At 45.0% G+C, this 20167-nt stretch overlaps 1 protein-coding gene across 2 annotated transcripts in view; it reads right to left on the bottom strand.

The window, feature by feature from the left end:
• Positions 1-10130: 10130 nt before the first annotated feature.
• LOC142776400 (deoxynucleotidyltransferase terminal-interacting protein 2-like) overlaps positions 10131-20167 on the bottom strand; it is a 68269-nt gene continuing 58232 nt past the window's right edge. For both annotated transcript variants that reach the window (XM_075880017.1, XM_075880018.1), the window contains one exon: positions 10131-10255. In XM_075880017.1, the coding sequence (XP_075736132.1) occupies positions 10153-10255 (103 nt within the window). In that variant the 3' untranslated portion in view covers positions 10131-10152. The remainder of the gene's footprint in view (positions 10256-20167) is intronic.

Below are 20167 nucleotides of genomic sequence, written 5' to 3'. Positions count from 1 at the left end.
CGAAGCGGAGGTGAACGAGTGCATCGAGACACTCTACAATGTGAGACATTGTCGTCATCTGACAATTACCTTGGAAAACGAAAGTATGACCTCTGATATGGCAAGCGCGCGGCATGTGCGCCCATCTCAGAGGCCGTAATTTGTAGAATGCAAGGCGACGGGTAGGTGCCATCACCGTAGCATCTTAGCAAAGCGTAGGAAACATTTGTCTTCTCGTGCACATCGTTGCATTGTCAGCGCAGCATGATAAACGCTACGGTCCTTAGAATTACTCATGTGCCTTCTCTAGTATAAAGAAACACACTGCATAGAATTGGCGTGTTGATATTGTGCCTCAGATATGCACAATATTTTTCTTTTATTCGACAGTCATACATGTATGAACACAGAATTCAGAGCAATATTGGTGGGCGCTGCGGATGTGATGTTTGTGTAGATGTGGAGCTTTGCAAATTTTAATTTTGCTTTGTGAATTCACTTCAAGTGCATAAAGATTATTGTTTGGAACGGTCTTTGGTCAGTCATTATCTCTACGAATGTGTCCACTGTGACGATTGCAAGGTCAATCTAAATAAGTCGCGAAACTCGGAACGAAAAGTGGTCTGGAACCCATTGCGACAGATATCAACAACCACGTGACGATTGAAGTGCAACTAGGTACGGGGGACAAAAAGGGAAAACAAAAAAATAAATGATTATTTTCAGTAGTTTTATTTTATTTGTTACAAAAAATTTGTAGTTTACTTTAATAAAGCTTTGGTTTTTGGTGTGTGGTTAAGTGCCCTTCTTTTTCTTTTGGTTTAAGAAACAGCGGGCACATGCAGGCAGTCTAGTAACATGGGCCAACGAATTTGGGGACGTATCTTGGCAATATGCTATTAGAACTTGTGCCGGTGTGTTCTTTGGTTAGGCTAATAACCAAGTCAACGGGGCATCACTCAGATTTCCGTGGTAATCTCGTGCGTACCTTCAGAAGTTTACTTATTCTTTATGTGCATTTCGTAGCTCAACTAGAATGACCTAGTCTCTCTAGCTCAACTAGCTCACAGAATGTGTAGATGGCTGCTCCTGTGACGGCCGACTGCTTTCGCTGGCGCATGGCTGGCGTACCATTGCCTTTGATGACTGTAAACGCGACAGGCTAAGTAACAAGATGCTGTACTCTACGGCTGACAAAGCTACAGTCGAGCCCGACTATATCGAACCCGTTTATATCAAATTATCCCGTATATCAAACAATTCCTAAACACGGTAAGTTTACATTGAGAATATATAGCAAAAGTTACTGTATTATCGAACGAAAATAGCAACGACAACTGATATATCAAACTCCATGTGCCTCAAAAGTGCCCCAGCAAGTTGGCTTTCCCTCGCAGCGGCGGGAAAAACTGCTGGCGCCACCCTAGAAAAAGTTGGTTAGACCTGGTTGTGCGTGGGCAAACACACCCCTCCAAGAAATGATCCTGGCCCGCTCGCAGCGCTTACAGCCAATCAGAGGCCGTCATGCTTTTTCCGAGGCGCGGAGGCGGTAGAAGTGAGCGTCATTTTTTCTTTCTTTATGCTTGTGTGCAGATTCAGCGTGGTCTACGATGTTGCCTGTTGGTGCTCTGTGAACTGTATTGGCGCGTTGTCATCATGGCTTGCGCAAAGAGAAAAAATTTGCCGTTCGCCGTGAAACTCGAAATCATCAATCGGGTTGAGCGCGGTGAAAAGAAGTCCGACGTCGCCGCCACGTACAAAATTCCAAGAAGCACCTTGAGTACTATCCTGAAGAACAAGGCAGACATCAGGGCCAAGTCGGACAAAAGGCCAGGTGCCTGTGGCGCCCGATGTGTGCGCGCTGCTGTGTACGAAGATGTTGAAGCGGTCGTTTACAAGTGGTTTGTGGACGTTCGGTCGTGAAACATCCCGGTGGCCGGCCCTATGATCGAGCAGAAAGCCAAGGACCTTGCTTTTCTGCTTGGCAGGAATGATTTCCAAGGCGGTTCAGGCTAGCTTCAGCGGTTCGAAGAACGGCATGACATCGTTGGCAAAGCTGTTACAGGTGAAAGCAGAGCGGCGAACCTGGACAGCGTAGAAAAATGGCTCGAGGAAAACTGGCGAGATATCGCAGGAAGATATAGAACCCAAAATATCTTCAATGCAAATGAAACCGCTCTATTTTGGCAAATGTTGCCAAACAAGACGCTTGCGTGTCGTGGCGACAAGACAAGCGGCGGGAAGGCAAACAAAGCTCGTGTGTCCGTGCTGTTGGCAGTTAATTTAGACGGATCGAAAAAGCTTCGACCTCTGGTTATCGGGAAAAGCATGGCACCGCGGTGTTTTCGAAATGCGCTGTCGCTTTCAGTTAGCTACCGAGCAAACTCAAAAGCATGGATGACCGAGGAGCTTATCATCAGATGGCTATCGTCGTGGAATGATGATTTGGTAGGCAAAAATCGCAAGGTGTGCCTGCTCGTGGAAAATTGTTCATCGCACCACTGCAGTACGACCTTCAGCAATATCGAGCTGCTTTTTTTGCCTCCGAACACTACGTCTCTACTGCAACCACTGGATTAAGGTGTTATACGCGCAATGAAAGCCGGCTATCGGAAGCGCCTGGTGGAGAGGCTGCTGCAGAACCTTTGTGTCGGCAGGGAGCTTAAGATCGACTTGCTCGGAGCTATTTCTATGTTGAGTAGATCGTGGGCAAATGTCAAGAAGAAGACGATCCAGAACTGCTTTAGGCATGCCGGCTTCCGCATGCCTGGTGATGACACCCCAAATTCTGACAGCACTGAAGACACCGCAGGTGTTTCCGCTGAAGTTTGGAACGAGCTGGCAGAGTTCCTGGGAGCTATCGACAGATCGACATTCGACAAGTTCGTCAGTGCAGACGATGATGTCCCCATTATGGCCCAATTACAGGATGAGGATTACATTGCAGACGTCACGCCGACCACGAGCCAAAGCGACAGCAATTTGGAAATCGATGACAGCCCATTGCCTACATCCTCCAAAGTGATTAGCGCATTTGCATTGGTCCGGCGCTATTGCTTGAATGTGGAAGGTTGCGGCCTCAGCAACTCCGACTCGTTGGACAACGTGGAGGCGTGCGTGCTGTCGCAGGCAGTGAAGTCGTTGACACAGAAAAAAATCCGGGACTGTTTTGTTCCACAGTAGGGCACGCAAGTAAGCCACCATATTAATAAAGTACTTTTCTTCTAGTTTATTATGTGCCTTTGTGTCAAAACCTATACCGGGCCTATATCGAATTATGCCACATATCGAACTTATAAACATTTTTTGGTGAGTTCGATATGCCCGTGTTTGACTGTATATTTTCAGAACTGCTGTCTCGCTGCAGCAGTTGCAAATTGTTACGCCACATCGAACGTCAATGCCTCTGCAATGGCAATCTGTGTCAAGGCTAGCAATCGAGCCCGCCTGACATGATCAACTCAACGACGTCATCAAGCGGCGGCGCCGGTCTGTCACACAACGCACAACGAGCACCCTCAGCCCATGAGCCCGTTGAAGCAATCGGCGCCCTCCAGTCTGGCGAGTCTCACGCAATGCGTGGGAACGTCACTCGTCCTTGGCTGCAACCACAGGCAGCGGCTCCGGATTTGATGAGCAATACGCGGCCCAGCGGCGAGCCATATTGGAGGATTCTGACAATACGGCCAGCGGCGCTTCTGGTTGGACGTTTGGTAACTCAAAAGTTCCACCCGGTGCCTATAAAAACAGCCCTGCGGCTCATCGCCAGCAGTAGACCTATGTGTCAGAGAAGCCTCTCGTTGCTTCAAGCCCCTTTCGCAGTCGGCGCGCCCGGTGTCCTTGGCAGCGGCGACTTTTGTGGCGTCTTTCGTAACCTCGTCGGCGGTGCGCTTCGTAACAGATGGAGAAGCCGATGGATGCGTGCGAGAGAAGAGATCTCGGCTCTTCGAGTCCCCAAGCTGTCGGCCCCATTGCCGAATTTGTAACACCTCTATTTCTATGCTGTACATAAACCTTTCCTTAACTCACCGTCGTTTCGTCTGCTCGTCCATCAGCTCTGCCCAGAAGCAGTTGCGAGCTGAGAAACCTACGCTACCAAACCGCTGGTGACCTTATAGTTCAGGATGATGGCGCAGAGTTTTTAAAGTACTTGGGTTTAGAGACAAGGAGGGCAAAATCGACTTTAAGTGGGTAGAATTAACTAGAAAAAGGTTATCTGATTGGTGACTAAAGTAAAGGCACGAGTGAAAATTAAAGAATTCACTGCAAAGTACCAGTTCTATGCTTCTCTATTTAAAGAACAAAAAAGATAAATCTAGTTGTATGTTCACTAAGTATTACGGCTAGGTGGCGTGAGCCGCCGCCCGATCTAAAGGATACAGCCACATCAATCCATCTATTCATCCATCCTTTCATTTCATATCTATGCGGGATGGTTTGGGGTGCTTGAAGATGTCGCTCTATAGAAACCGCAGACTGCTGGTTAGCTGTACACCTTATCTTTCCTCGCCCCCAACCACCTCAAATAAAACATATAGAAGAATTTATGGTGGTTGACACTACATTCTTTTTTTTCTTCATGCGCCAGCAGCTGTCGCGATGATAGTGACCGAAGCAAACACATCTGTGAGCCAGTTTAAAAAAAAATTTAGGTGCCCTCCTGTACAGCACATGATATAGAAAGTTCACAGGAGACCGAAGTCACCTGATTGATTTATTTAACTTTTTTGTTGACCGCTTCCAGAAGAGGGAAACAATTCGAAGAATAGCTGAGCTGCATCGTGGATGTTGGTTAAATACATTAGGGTAATGAGGCCTTCAATGCGTAATCTTACATTCCTTACTCGCAGACAACTTTTTTCGGATATGAAGGGAAAGCTACGGGAGCGGAGCTTTCTGCAAATGTGCTCCTACCCGAAACAGTCTGGTTTGGCACGCGTCTCGTAACTGCGGAAAGTGACGGCCGAGCGCAACCAGTGTTAATTTACATGCACACAGACAACGCTTAGCGTTTGAGGTACACGTAGAAGTCGTTTTTTTCCACGTGTGGAAACACGCACAAAAACATTTGCAAATGAACACATGCTCACAAAAGACGAGCGCGCTCACATACACACAGATTTGCACACAGTCACTCACAAAAGAGCGCACACAGACACACATTCGCATGCACAAAAGAGAACATGCGCAAGTGCGTGCACTTGCCAACACACAAGTGCCCACACACAGACTGATGAGCGTGCGCGTACATACACACACAATCCCACATATACACACCGAAGAGCACACACACACACGGCGCGCGTAAACTGGACCCCACACAAAAGTGAATGCACACACACTAGTGCACAGACATAAACACTCATGCACGGAAGAACACACACACAATCTCCTCCCCAATCGCTAGCACGAAGCCTTCACTTTTCGGCGGAGACCTACACTTTACCCTAAGGAAGGCCAAAGTGCAAGCACCATCTTCATTGCATCTACTTCAAATTTTTGCTCATGGCCAACGCAGCTTTTCCACTCACATACAGATGCTGATGACATAATTTCTGCAAAACAAGCTCTTTAACGATATTGCACTGTAAAATGACACGATTCACCGAAGCGAAAGAAAGTGCTTTGATGATGGGGTGACCAATCCATGGCACCCTATAATTTGCAGGCGACTAGCATCGCCCTTCATTTTCACGTTCATATTCGCCTACATGCGATGTGCGCTTAGATAAGAATGTCGCATTCGCAATACTGTCGTACCATGGGAATTTAGAAATGCTGAAGTGTCGTGCCCACAACAAAATTTTGCCGATCATCGTGTAGGTGAAATTGACTGTAGCATTACCAGCACTGCGGTTTAGTTTTCCAGCAATGTGATGCTGTGAGGACAGAGCAAGACTACGTAACATAGCTATATATGCAGGGTCGACAACGACGCAATGCATTCCTTTTAAGAGAAAAAGGACGCCTTAATTGACGCGCACCGTTTCAGGTGGCAGTGGAAGAAACTATCGCTAAAACAAAGAATGGAAAGCGGGGCAGATCACGTAGTCAGTCAGCTTAATAGATGTGTCATGAAGGCGAAATTTGTGAACAAGCCGCGCCACACGCAGTCGCCTCACGCTGGTTGGCTCTGTCTCAATCATAGCATGCTACAGAGAACAACACTCACTGTGTCAAGCCTGATTAAGAATAGATATTAGAGTTCCGTTATTCCAGTCACCACGTGAACGACGTCCAATGTGCATTTCTTCAAACATGTCTACGGGGAGGCCCCGTTGGCGTTGTCTGCGGGGAAGTGGGAGAAGAGCGCCGCGTTGTGGCGCGTGGTGGCGCTTCTCAATTGCATTTTTTCAATGGGGCGCGTGCCAAATGAACTGCCGGAGAAACACCGCTGCGCGTGCCCGATTGCGCATGTGTAATCTGCAGAACGCTTAATGCATGGCAACCACAGTGGCACGCTATTGGCTACACTGTAGCAGGGACGCACCATGACTTTCCCCTAGCAACGGCCACCGTGCCGTACTCTCGTTTTTAGGTTGCTCCTGCAAAACACGCCGGCCAAGAATGGAGGAATGAAACTACTTCATGCATTGCTACGCTTTTTTTACGTGCGGCATGTTTGCCGCCTCTATGTCGCTGTCACTTCGTGGGAGCTAACATATTAAACACGGCACTCCGTGAACCTTTGTTTCTTGTAGTAACAGTTCAGAAAGAGTTGCAAGTTCAGCCTGTAGTTTCACTGTGATGCTGCTATGGTATACTATACCACCGAGCATTCGGTCTGATGATTCGCCTGCCTGTCGAAATGTCTTAATGTGTTTGGCCTCCGTCGAGGAACGACAAGGTACTGCACGTCACAAATAGGAAGTATTGCAAGAAAATCAAGAAGAAAAAGTACTGTGTTGTCTACTTCTGGAGACAAACTTCCGTGTGTCTGAGAACTTGTATCGCATGCGTGCTCGTCAACAAGCACCCACATGCGAGTGCCCACGAAATCTGCTGAAACTCGCATTTATGTGGTGAGGTTAAACTATGTTTGCTCAACGTGCTTGTGCTCTTTTGCCGTGCACGTTTTCTTTAAAAATAAATGCCCAGCTCCATAATTCAGGCCAGTGTTCTGTTCTTCCCTGGGAATCAACTTCTTTAAAATATACGCTGGTGTGAAGCTAATTAAACAAAAAAAGCCGCTCGAAGAGTTCCATTCAAAGGATCCTCCTCAGTATGGCCGACATTCCCCTCGCCATGAGTCCATCTGCTGTGTTCTTTACTTCCAGCGTACAACAACTGTCGAGTGAATTAAGGATGGTAGGTAAGCAAGTACTTCTTCTTAAAAACAAGTTGTGCACCAGAGAGCTTTGTCCTAAAGATGCATCACTGCATGTATGCTTTAGCTGGAACTTGTCATTTTTCTACCCGAGGTGTCTAAGCATGCGACTCCTTTAACGTTAATTCCCAGAAACGGTCACTTCTGCCAACTGCAACTGCTTCTACCATAAGCTTCAAAATTTAAGCGATCTGTGCCCATAAAGGCAATTCTTCAACATTAGAAGATTAAGCAACATTCTTTATCCTGTAGCATTCAAAATACCATCACTTTCATAAAACTTCCTAAACTATGTGTAAACAATGCTTAGCCATTAGCTTCTAGAGATGCAGCCTATTATTTTATGTACCTTACTCCCAACACCCACAAAGGTTTCGGCAAGTGCTTTTCAGCAGTAATCGTCCTACTAGAAAACAGTTCTGACAGCCTAAAGGAAACATTCTGCCAGCTCGTTTACCTTAAGCTCCACACCGTATTGTGGCTGAACAAGTTTTTTATTGCCCGTGATGCTCCATACCATACGCTTTAATTTTGTTGACTTGGAGCAAGAAGGCCTAGATGAAAGTGGTTCAGCACGGGGTGCCCGGTGGAACCAAGAATTGTGCACTAGTGATATCCGTAACCCTGTTGAAGATTTTATGTGCAGGTTGGGAGAAATAGAGCAGAAAGATGCTGGAAGCTACGTGGGGAACAGTAATGAAAATAGCAAGTGTCAAAAAATTAAAACATACTTGCACTCGTAACTGGGTAATTTTTTTCATATAGTGCATATTTCATCACTTCAAACAGTAAATATTAATGACAATGAGCAAAACAGTGTACTACAAACAGATTTTTATTTATACACAAAACCAGTGCTTTTAGTAACACACACTCAATGCATCTTCCAGTCGCTCTGATGTTTCATTGCTTTTTGCCTACCTTGAGTAGGTCAACATGCTTGAGCAGCTAACTTTTTTTCTTTTAAGAAGCTTTTTAAAAGCAAAGCATTTCTTTATAGAACCAAAGGCACCTTGAGCATTTATATCTATCTATAGGCCGGCATCTGGGTGCTCTCATGCTCACCTCCTTAACTTGGCAAGACTGAAAAAAATTGGCAGATCCCACGTACAGTGGGAATCGATGACATGCGAAGCACGAATTAGAAATGTTGATATGTCAGTCTAAAATCAGCCCAACATTATGAGGTGGAGGTAAATGATACTGTACATGACTTCTGTGTCATGATTATCATTTTTGAATAAGTTGTTTACCTTCGTTGCTTATTCACGTTACGTAGTACTAAATTTAGTATACGCGAAGCTAGCGAAATCGTCGTGAGCACGCTATGAGCGTGGTATGTTATCATGTTCTTACATGACACGCGTGTCAAAATTACTATGTTTGCACCAGTCATATACTTCGTCATCCATTGACGTCACGTAACACCAAATTTGGTATATGTGGAGCTAGCAAAACGGCCGCGAGCGCATCATGAAAGGCCCAATATACTGTAATGCAGCGTTTACGCACGCGCATGCTATGCATAGCGATGCTACATTAGCAAGATGCAAGCACTCTTAAGTCTGATGCCAGGCGCGACCAGCGTCCATCAGCGCGGCCTCACGGCAACCAGCGTGAAATGCGACATGCTGCATTTCGACGTTTTTGTGAAGCAGTCACATGCGACACCGACGCCATCATTGAAGCTACACACGCTCACCCGTGCATAAAGACAGACGCTTTAAAACCCCCACGAGGTGAAAATCAGAAAAACGAAAGCAAAAATGGTAAAATACTTCTCTTTTCACATGTTGAGTAGCGTAAGTTGTAAATACTGAAACATACTATCGATGGGGATAGGCCTGGTCAGGAAAGTGTTAGTGCTGCTACCAAGTGGGTTTCTCGCTACCTGCAGACACCAATGTGCAGATTTGGCGTGCCATGGCTTTTTTAAATGCAAAAAAGAATGAAAACTCGCATATCTAACTAATTTAATTACTAATTGGGGAAACTGGGAGCAGGTTGCACGAGTTCTGTCCCTCACGGAACCCAGTTCGAGAACCCACGCGCCAGAACATCCAGGAGACTCGTCGCATGCAAAAGGATGACTCCATGCATGCAACAAGCCGCTCGCTCGCGGCAAAACTCGCGCGTATGTGACCGCACGCAGCAGCGTCGACATGAAAACCACGGCAACCGGAGACACGTGCTACGCACATCGAAGATCCTGATAGACAATCCCTATACATGCCACTCATTTAGAGTGGCTAACTCCGTGGTTTTCCCTGATTGACAGTGGTGTCTAACACACAGCCTCGCTAGCCGAAACAGTACGCTCGATGCACGGCAGCACATTTTTGCTGTGTCACGCATATTTACAATAGTCCAAAGAAGATTATAGCGGCACCATGGGAGCCTTCGTCACCGAAAAATTGCAAAGTAAAAAACACACTTGGGCGTGTCTTATTTTCTAGTTATTCCTGGTGTTGCTCGGAAAGTCATGTAGTAAACTCGGCTTTTTTTCCCTACTGAAGCGCAGGTTCGCATCAAAACTTTTGTTTTTGGGGCTGTTTCAAAGCGATTCCGCGCAATTTCTACAATTTTTATGCTTTTGGAACAGCTTGGTACAAGAAACGGAAACTTATAAAAAATGCGCATTATGCGCAGCTGTCTCACCCCTGCAGACATAAAAGTGGGACGTATGTCCCACTGTTGCGTAAAGGGTTCAAGTTATAGTATTGCAATACTATCTGGCTAAAACTTGGAGCCTTCTTAGCCAGACTATAAATGGGACAACATCCAGGACCCATGGCACAATCTCAAGCACAACTTTCAGATAATGTAAACAGCTCTTACAAAAGGTTTTATTTCCTTCTCTTTTTCAGCCGCTTCATGTGCTTCAAGGCCTTCTTTGAGACCCCTTGCTGCTGCCAGGCCATGGCCTCACTGTATTTTTTCTTGTTAAACCTGCATAGTGGAACAAGAAAGAAAAATTGGGTTCCCTTCAAGCCACCCATGTTTAACGATTTTAGCAGTATAGATCTTTTGAGTATAGTTGCTGCACTCATTAGCGTTCAAACTGCTGCACACAGAACACTACCACTGTATAAACAATTCTTGACCCCATTTTTTGTTTATTCATTACCATTCAAAAGGCCTTCGTCTTTTTATGAAGAGAAAAAGTCAAGTTTAGAAAGTGCCGAAAAAATTTATAACAATGAAAGCCGCAACGCTAAAAAATAGAAGGATCCCTAGACTTCACCGGTAAGAGTTGAACTCAATAGTGATATCTTGCTTCTAGTGCATACTTCAAGCACTTAGTGCAAATCTATTCGAACTTGCTATGCACCCACTACGTGGCCATACAGGGGCCCTGCAACACTTTTTGAGCATGGTCAGAAAATGCTGCCAATCGGCTAGAGGCTACCGACAACACGTGAGCCAAATAATATAGCGCAGCACACGGCCTGGAATTCACAATGAATTATACAGTCAGCTAAAAATTGCTTTCTCTTCTCTCGACCAATGACAGAAGACTCTCAAGAATCCCTCGTAGCAAGCTCATCTATCAAACATTGGCTGATTTGAACATGGCATGCTCGATCATTACAGAGATTGCCACGGGAGGCCACAACTTGTCCACGCGTACGTGCACGATCACACTGAAAAAGCCACACATTTGAAGAAAAAAAAAGAAAAAAAGTGTTCAAGGTCACACGGCGCGGGTGACGTATATTCTTTGCCCCTGTCATCCCTGCCTGCTAAGCTTCCAGTGCTTTCGTCGCGACGGGAGAAAGCAATTGCAGCATGTGACAAATCTTCGTAACTCCACTCGCACTAAACGAATTCTTAGAATTTTTGCTGCATTGAATTCGTAAGGTGATAAGCTCATCCAGTGAATTCAATCCATAGTTACTTGAAAAAGTGTTTCAGGGTCCTTTTAAGGGAATAGGTGCAGTACCGCGTTCCTTTTGTAGTGGTTGACCGGCTTTATTTGAAGGGACATACCATCGATATTTATAGTACCAGTTTTCTTGAGTGCAACGGAAGCCTTATCAGAGCTTGTAATCACGGAATGGTAATGAGGAAAACATCGTAGAACTTTTATAATTAGAATTTGTCGATTTGCAGCGATTATGCAGTCTTAAGGAGACATGCTGCAAACAGTGGATGTGATCGCGATAGGGATTATACTCCAGTGTAACGCCAGCAGTAATGAAAAGTGAAGACCTAAGTACAAAACATGTAATGTTGTGTTTGCTAAGCCTGCAGTCCCACGACCCCTGCTTCCTAGCAAGCTAAATTATTTTAAAAAAGCTACAGCGTTCTCCCAGGGCTTCTTATGCAAGTACTTTTGGTCATGCACAGGTCGTTTTTTTCTACTTTAGATAAGTCGAGCTAAGCCAAGTCTGCGAAAACTAAACGATGCCTTTACAAGTGATCGGCCATTAACGCATAGTAGTTCATGTGCAGCCAGCCATAGTTGGATGGCTTCGACAAGTCATCGCTTGAAAACTTGAGCAAATTAGAAAAACGAATTTTGGCTCGCATTTGAACTCTAATTTGGACCCCTACCAAGTAGCGTCAGAGGAGACATGCTTCGACAGACGACGGCGGTAGCGATGAATCCGACGAACCGTCACCATAGCCACCACCAGCACCATGCATGAAGTAATTCTCCACAGAGCAGTTGGTTGACGACATTTCGCGTGTCACAGCGATCGCATCCACAAGTTCGAGTGCTTCTTCCATTGCGCCTGACGCGACGGGAATCGAGGTACACTGAAAACGCCGCATGGCAGCGCCTGTGCGACTACAACCGTTTCTTTACAGAGGCCACGAAAGTAGCGCTACTTTGGATGCTGTACCTCTGTTAAATGGAAGCCACACAGAAACAAATGGACAATAACATACAAGTTCTTAATTGAAGCCCTTATTTCGGAGCGCTTTAAAGGGTTTGTGAAACGAAAATTAAACTTCCCGGTAGCATTTTCCCCTGATTTAATAAGGAGAGAACATACCAATTCCGAAATATTTCGGCACAATATCCCTTCTTTAATTAATGACGCCCGTTTGAAACCACAGTTTTTTGGAGATCGCTAGCGACTATGCGCGACCGTCGGTCGCTATAAGCACTAAAATGTGATGTCAGTGATACGTCATCTTAAGAAAAGTTAAAAACAGAGCGTTAGCTTTACTTCGGTCTAAAGTAATATAATTATAGGATGATAAAAAAGAAAAAACAACAGAGTTGTTTTTGTGCTCCGAGTTCTAAGCTGTACAATTATAATGAGTGACCTGCTCGGTTCTGCTTTCTACTACATCCGAGCTGTCACGTCCGGGCTATATTCGGGCTGTCACGGTCGTGGTCGGGGCTTCCGCTAGCGGAGGTTTTTCCACACGGTCTCGATATGGGTGCCTCTACAGTGCAGGCTTCTTCACCATCGTTGCCCAAGAGCCGACTCCGCTCGAGCAGATGACGCTGTAGTTAGGGGAGGTCGGCCATCGCATGCCGAGTGTCCATGATGTTACGGTGTTGCCGGCACCCCAATCTAAACAGTGTGATGCTACAAACCACGGTCAACTCAAACGCAAAAACATCGCTGCGTCGCCATATTTTGTCGACGACACAGACTTTTCATTGGCTGTCTTAAACTGACGTCAACTGCACTGTTGACAAGAACGTGAGCAGGGAAACCAAAATTGCGCTTTTTTAGTAATTCAGCGAACCCAGACATCAAACGAGTCGAAGTTTAGTATTAAATGGATGGCTAGGATTATGAATACACACGTAGTTGAAAATTTTTGGAGGACGTTTCACGATGCCTTTAAATATTCAGAGCAAAGTTATTAGGTCTTGATATTTGTCGTTTATGGCTCTAGCGCTAGAGGCGCAACACACCGGTTTTCATTACTTTTGAACGCGATTTTAAAAAATTGGCCCCGTATCTGCATGTTTCACTGCAAATGTCGATGAAAAATGATAGTCTCGCATATAGAGAGAGTGAACAAAACATTTATTTGATGTTCTGAGCGAGAAAATTGGTGAATTGTATTTTGGGAGCACCACATTAGAGAGTGTCGATCCGTGCAGTGAAGGTGAACTACTGCATCAAGGCACGTTAGACACGAGTGCTATCTGGCAGTTATTTTCGAAAACAAAGGAAGGCATGCGTGCCCACGGAGAAAGATGCGCGCCAGTCTCGGAGGCGATTAGGTGTAGAACGCAAAGCGACGTGGAGGTGGCATAACCGTGTCGTCTTAGCAAAACGTTGGAAACACTTGCCCTTTTTGAGCATCGCGTTGCCCCGCCACGGTGGTCTAGTGGCTAAGGTACTCGGCTGCTGACCCGCAGGTCGCAGGTTCGAATCCCGGCTGTGGCGGCTGCATTTCCGGTGGAGGCGGAAATGTTGGAGGCCCGTGTGCTCAGATTTGGTTGCACGCTAAAGAACCCCAGGTGGTCGAAATTTCCGGAGCCCTCCACTATGGCGTCTCTCATAATCATTTGGTGGTTTTGGGACGTTAAACCCCACATATAATAATAAATGAGCATCGCGTTGCACTGTCAGCACAGCATGATAAATCCTACGTTCGTCAGAATTACTTATGCGTGCCTTCTCTAGTATAAAGCCACACATACAAACTATTGACGTGTCGTTATGGTGCCTCAAATATGCGCAATAGTTCCTTCTAATTGACAATCGCACAAGTATGAACGCTGAAACTTGAGCAATATTGGTGGGCGCTGTGGATGGGGTTGGCCGTTTGAGGCATCGTTGCAATGGACAAACAGACAAATGCACAGGCAGAAAGACCTACTAAGACTTTTGCGTCGAAGTACTCCAAAAAAGACTATCATGTTTAAAATATAAATCTTACTCAGATCGCAAAAAGTATACTGTCACCTGTTGTAATAATTCATGCTCTTTTCTTTCCACCAGAATCTAACCACTGTGTTCTGGCCAGTTGTGGGTCCCGTTAAACTATGAAGCCATTATGATAATCACATGTTCTAACACCTGATGGCAATGTATGCTTGTACCACACATTATTACTGCAATATTTCATGTTATATTGTGAACCATGCATATGATACGCATGTGTTTGTAAAGCGCGAAAGTTACTTTCACTACATTTCCAAGCAGAGAAAGTTAACTTCAGTTTGTTTATAAGCAACGTGGCTATGTGTTAGAACACTCGCTTGCCACACAAACAACCTGGGTTCAATTACCAATCAGACCCAGAATTTTATATCATTTATTTTATTTGCATCTTTCTCAATTTCTCGGTCCCGCACAAGATAATGTTTCGCTCACAACCACTGACACTGACACCAGAATTTCTGTAAAACGAGCTCCTTAACGCTATCGCGTTAAAAACATTCAGCTACCTTATAATCTAAGCTTCTAAAACACTGAAACAATGCCAATTGATTTGAATTTGTGGTTTTTTATATAAGTTATTAATATGCCTAAAACTCAAATGGTTGGTACCACTTCCGGCCAACCTAAAAACAGAACGCCTCATGACAGATTAAGCTTGGACACTCACTTAAATGACATTGCCATTTTTTTTTCTTGGTGTCGGACGATATGATATTGACAGACGCTACCAATTCTCAGTGAAAGCAACTGGTACTAGCAAATATGCGTACCAAGAATAGAAGTGTTTTCTGCTGGTACGCTGCTTCTTGAACTTACCTGCAGCTGCACTATCTATAAATAAGTAATGTGGGTACGTTGGGACACAAGCGAGTTACATTACCTCCATTTAAATATCACATAATGGCAGTAAAATAGCCAATCTTGCTCAACAGGAAACCCACCTCATTCAGTTCATCCCTCTCACAAAAGAGACAGCCATGGTCGAGTCAAGAAAAGGAGACAAAGCAAGAACAATGAAATCAAACCTTGGACTAATTGATTTGAATATTCGAAGAAAAATTTCTCGTCTATGCCTTTTTCACAAAATCCTTTACCAAAATAATTCACTTAAACAGGAATTCTTCTCGCAACCTTCATACATATCGTCACGTCTTGATCATCAGTATAAAGTTTTTATTCCTTTCTGCCGTACTAACGTTTTTTCAGACTCCTTTCTGCCAAAGACCAGTGCCGAGTGGAACCACCTTCCCCCCTCCATCGCCTCCATTGAGGACGTGTCATCCTTCAAGACTGCACTAACCGATCATATCTTAAGCCTATAATAACTGAATATTGTTTGAACATGTATTCTAAATATTTGGTTGTATTATTGTGTTCTGTTATTGCTGCATTTTTGTTATATTACCCACCCCCTCTGTAACGCCTTTATGGGCCCTGAGGGTAATGTAAATAAATAAATAAATAAACAAGAGCCATAATAAGACACTATATTACTTGAACATGCAGGAAGGCAGAAGAGAGCAGAAATTGCAGGAGCTGTATAAAATTTTTGCGGGACACAATTAAGAATGATGACCCCCCCCCCCCCCCCGCCCCGTATGCTGGTTTTGCATGGAAAGGTTTAAGGGGGGACACTGTACTTGAGACGAAATGCCAGATGTTTTCATGTGTTTATAAAAAAATTCAGTCTGATTGAGTTTTTGATGCTGATTTCAAAAATGTAATTACTGTTTCTCTAAACTAATTAGCTTCCGAGATATCCTAATATTAATTGCCCATTGTTTGCCGGTATCATGTCACAAGAAATTTGTATTGCAGAGCTACTATTGGCACGTGCCTGTGTACTAATGAACATAAGCTACACAACAATAGGAGTGCTTTTTTTATTTGATTATTTTACCAAGGTTTGTCGCATCTTGCATTTCAGTGGTGCAGACACACCCACTTTATGCCTCAATTTCTGGCAAAAATTAAATTTTTTAAAGGTCTGAATCGAAAATTCACACCTACCACTGTGTAAACTGAAGATACAGCTACACGTCACAACAAAAATGACAGTGCTAGCTGCTTTGAAGGCAGAGATATATTGTAGACAAGTTTGCAACTGCAGCAAAATTTGAATCCTGAGAAATCACGCAAAAACACAAGTCCGATTTTGGCAGACAGTAGCATGAAAAAGCTGTTTATTTACAGCGATATGCTAATTGAGCTTTCTCAGTAGGCGCCAGGCATATAGTCCTTCTGCTTTGCGTCACCTAAATGGCGTTTTTTCAATGCCCACTGCATGTTTTCTGCAGAGACACACTCGCGAGCTGATGCGGTCGCCATATGCTCGTCTACCGACTAGGCCGTTTATCAGTTCGGTGACGCCTATGTGCGACAAATGTGCGCACATAATCCACGATCCATCATATAATAAAGAGCTTTTCCGGCTTGTTCCGATTCGGTTGTTGATGTTGCAGACCAAACTCGTGCACTCGCTCATCAATTTCAAGGCTCCAAGAGCAGCGAGGTGTTAGTTTTCCTTGAGTCCTCATCCAATGTGGTCTGTGCTGGTGGTGTTCCCTGTTGCTCTGTGACCTGTGTTGGCGCGCTGTCATCATGGCTTGCGCAAAAAGGCAGAATTTGTCGTTTGCCGCGAAACTCGATCGTAAATCGGGTCGAGCGCGATGAAAAGAAGTCCGACGTCGCCACCGCGTACACAATTCCTAGGAGCCCCTTGAGTACTATCCTGAAGAACAAGGCAGACATCAGGGCCAAGTCGGACAAAAGGCCAGGTGCTCGTGGCGCCTGACGTGTGCGCACTGCTGCGTACAAAGATCTTGAAGCGGCTGTTTACAAGTGTTCCTAAGTACTGTCGACGGATTGACATTCGACGAGTTCATCAGTACGGACGATGATGTCGCCATCACGGATCAGCTGCAAGATGAGGACTACATTTCAGAAGTCGTCCCGACCACGAGGCAAAGCGACAGCAATAAGGAAATTGACGATGACCCATTGCCTACATCTTCCGAGGTGATTAGTGCACTTGCGTTGGTACGGCGCTATTGCATGAATGTGGACGGTTGCAGCCACAGCTGCTCCGACTCGTTGGACAACATGAAGGCGTGCGTGCTGTCGCAGGTAGCGAAGTCGTTGACCCAGAAGAAAATCCGGGACTATTTTGCACCACAGCAGGAGTCGCAAGTAAGCCGCCATATTAATAAACTACTTTTCTTATAATTTATTACCGTAATTACTCGAATCTAACGCGCACCTTTTCTACGGTTAAGCGAGTTCATAAATCGCATGCGCGTTAGAATAGAGTACGAAAAAAAAATGAATGCGGTCATTCTATTGCCATCGACAACTCCAAAATGGCCGCCCCCTACGTGCGTCGGCATGGCGCGTCAGCCATTTCTGCCTATGTGTTCCCCTTGTGCAGCACTTCGTACGTGTGCTGAGGAGTTCGTCATCTTGTAGTGCATTAATCGACGGCATGGAAGGGCCGACTCCAAAAACACGAGTGCACCATGATGCCGCTTTCAATAGAAAAGTCATCGCGTGTGCAGAAACGGATAGAAATCGGGCCGTATCGCGGTCGTTCAGAGTTCCCGAAACGTGCCTGCGGGACTCGCGTAAACAAAAGCAGAAGATTGTCGACAGCAGAGCTTCATGCAAAGGCTTCAGTGGACCACAGCAGGGTCAGTTTCCGCAAATTAAAGAGCTGCTCGGCGAGTATGTGCTTGTGCACCGAGCGGCACAGCGGCCCGTGACGACAGAACTGCTCCAAGTGCGGGCTATGCAATTAGCCTTAGAAAAAGGTCTAATGCGGAGCCAATTTAAAGCGAGCAGGTGCTGGCTAACTAACTTTATGAAGAGGAAAGGCTTTTGCCTCGGAAGGGGAACGGGCATATGCGAAAAGTTTTGCGGAGGAGTACGTTGAAAAGCTTCACAGTTTTCAGAGGTTCGTCCTAAACTTGCGGCACAACAACGGCTACCTGCCTGGGCAAACCTGGAATGACGATCAGACGCCTCTTTACTTCGACATGCCTGGCACCACAACCGTCGAGAAGAAGGGGGCGAAGCAAGTTCGCGTGCTGACATCGGTCCACGGTAAAACTAGTGACGGCTATGCTCTGTTACACGTCAGATGGGCACAAGCTTCGCCCGTACCTCATATTTAGATGGAAGACGCCCCTGAAAAGAGTTGTTTTTCCGAGTGGTGTGATCGTGCGGGCCAGCGAGAAAAATGGGTGCGCGTTGCAATCGATGTCTTACGTTTTTTTTTTTTTTCGTCATGGAAATCGGGTGCGGGTTACAATCGAGGGTGCGGTAGAATCGAGTAAATACGGTATGTGCTTTTGTGTCAAATCCTATACTGGGCCTATATCGAATTATGCTGTATATTGAACTAATAAACGTTTTTTGGCGAGTTCAATATACCCGGGTTCGACTGTATACTGGAGGCGCTGCGTTAGAGAGTCTCGATCCGTGCAGCGAACGCGAGCGAGCGCATCAAGGCCCGTTAGACACGAGCACTATCTGGCAGTTATCTTCGAGAACGATGGAAGGCGTGCGCGCCTGTCTCGGAAGCAATAAGGTGAAGAAAGCAAAGCGACGTGCAGGTGCCACCATCGTGTTGTCTTAGCAGAGCGTTGGAAACACTTGCGTTTTTGAGCATTGCATTGCATTGTCAGCCCAGCATGATAAACGCTATGGTCCTTAGAATTACTTATGTATGCCTTCTCTAGTATAAAGACACATATACAAAATATTGACATGTTGTAATGGTGCCTCAGATATGCGCAATACTTGCTTTTTAATTGACAATGTCTCCTTTTTCAGCATGCCTCTTTTTCAGCAGGAGCACGTTTTTGCTGACCACGTTTTTTTTCTTTTTTTGTGCTCGAGGTCGCAAGGCTGGGCTGCTTCAACTCACACTCATTATTATTGCTAGATTACATTGCCTTTGCCTTTTAAGGGACGTCGGTTCCGCGGATTTGAGGTGAAATTGAGATTAGAAATTGGCACACAACAACCAAAGTTTTCTAATTAACCAGAGTGGTGCTTACTGACGCTTCAAATTATCCACTCAGACTTAAAATGCAAAAAACAGGACCGCGGAAATATTTCTAATTAGGTGGGATTTCAAAATAACCGAGTTTAAATAAATGAGGTTTTACTCTATAGTTCTAGCAATTGTTTTATCAAGCCACCTGCTTAATTGTTTAAAATAGCGAAAAGCTACGTCAAACGAGCAATGTGCGAAAACCAAGTAGTCGTGAGTCCTGTACACGATTCTCAACAAATTAAGTCAAGGCTTTCTTGTTTCCTATTTAAAACAAAAATATCTTCCTATGGTGACTGCCATCGAACAAGCTATAGCATCATTAGTATCTAAAACCATTATTTATTCAATTTTTTCTTATTTTTTACGGAGCAAAAGTTATTGCACCAGCGATAAGTCATGAACGAGCGAGAAAACGCACGGAACCGCTGGGCTGCGTCGGCTCCTACATTCAGAAGGGGTGGCTTTTCTTCATGACATAGACATCAAGGGAGGAGGGGGAGGGGGAGCAAGATGGCAGACTTATGCGCAACTCTGCTATCTAAAGGCAGCATATACAGTAATACTCCTGTCACACGGCCACCACCAAGCTCTCTTAAACTTCGTCAACGTAAATCTCCCCTAGGTACAAGGAGTTGTAGCAGTATCACACAGCAATGACAAGACTGTAATAGTTGCCGCGAGCGGCCCAGCCGGCACTGTTAAATTTTTGTGGAAATATCATAAATACATATCTAGTTGCGTTTTTTGTGAATCTTCCTTATGCTGCTTTTACAAAAACACTATTAAGTAGGTTTGAAGCGAACAAAGCATTAAAAATTACAGTTGAATCTCATAAATTCAAACACGCTTAATTCGAACTTCCGGTTAAGGAATTTTTTGCTCAATATTAACTAAACTTCACTACCTAAGCTAGTTTTTCATGCTGATTTCAAAACTCTA

Source organism: Rhipicephalus microplus, chromosome X, assembly GCF_043290135.1.
Source record: "Rhipicephalus microplus isolate Deutch F79 chromosome X, USDA_Rmic, whole genome shotgun sequence".
Lineage (NCBI taxonomy): Eukaryota > Metazoa > Arthropoda > Arachnida > Ixodida > Ixodidae > Rhipicephalus > Rhipicephalus microplus.
The sequence above is the reverse complement of the archived record's forward strand: the minus strand, read 5'-3'. Positions and strand labels throughout refer to the sequence as shown.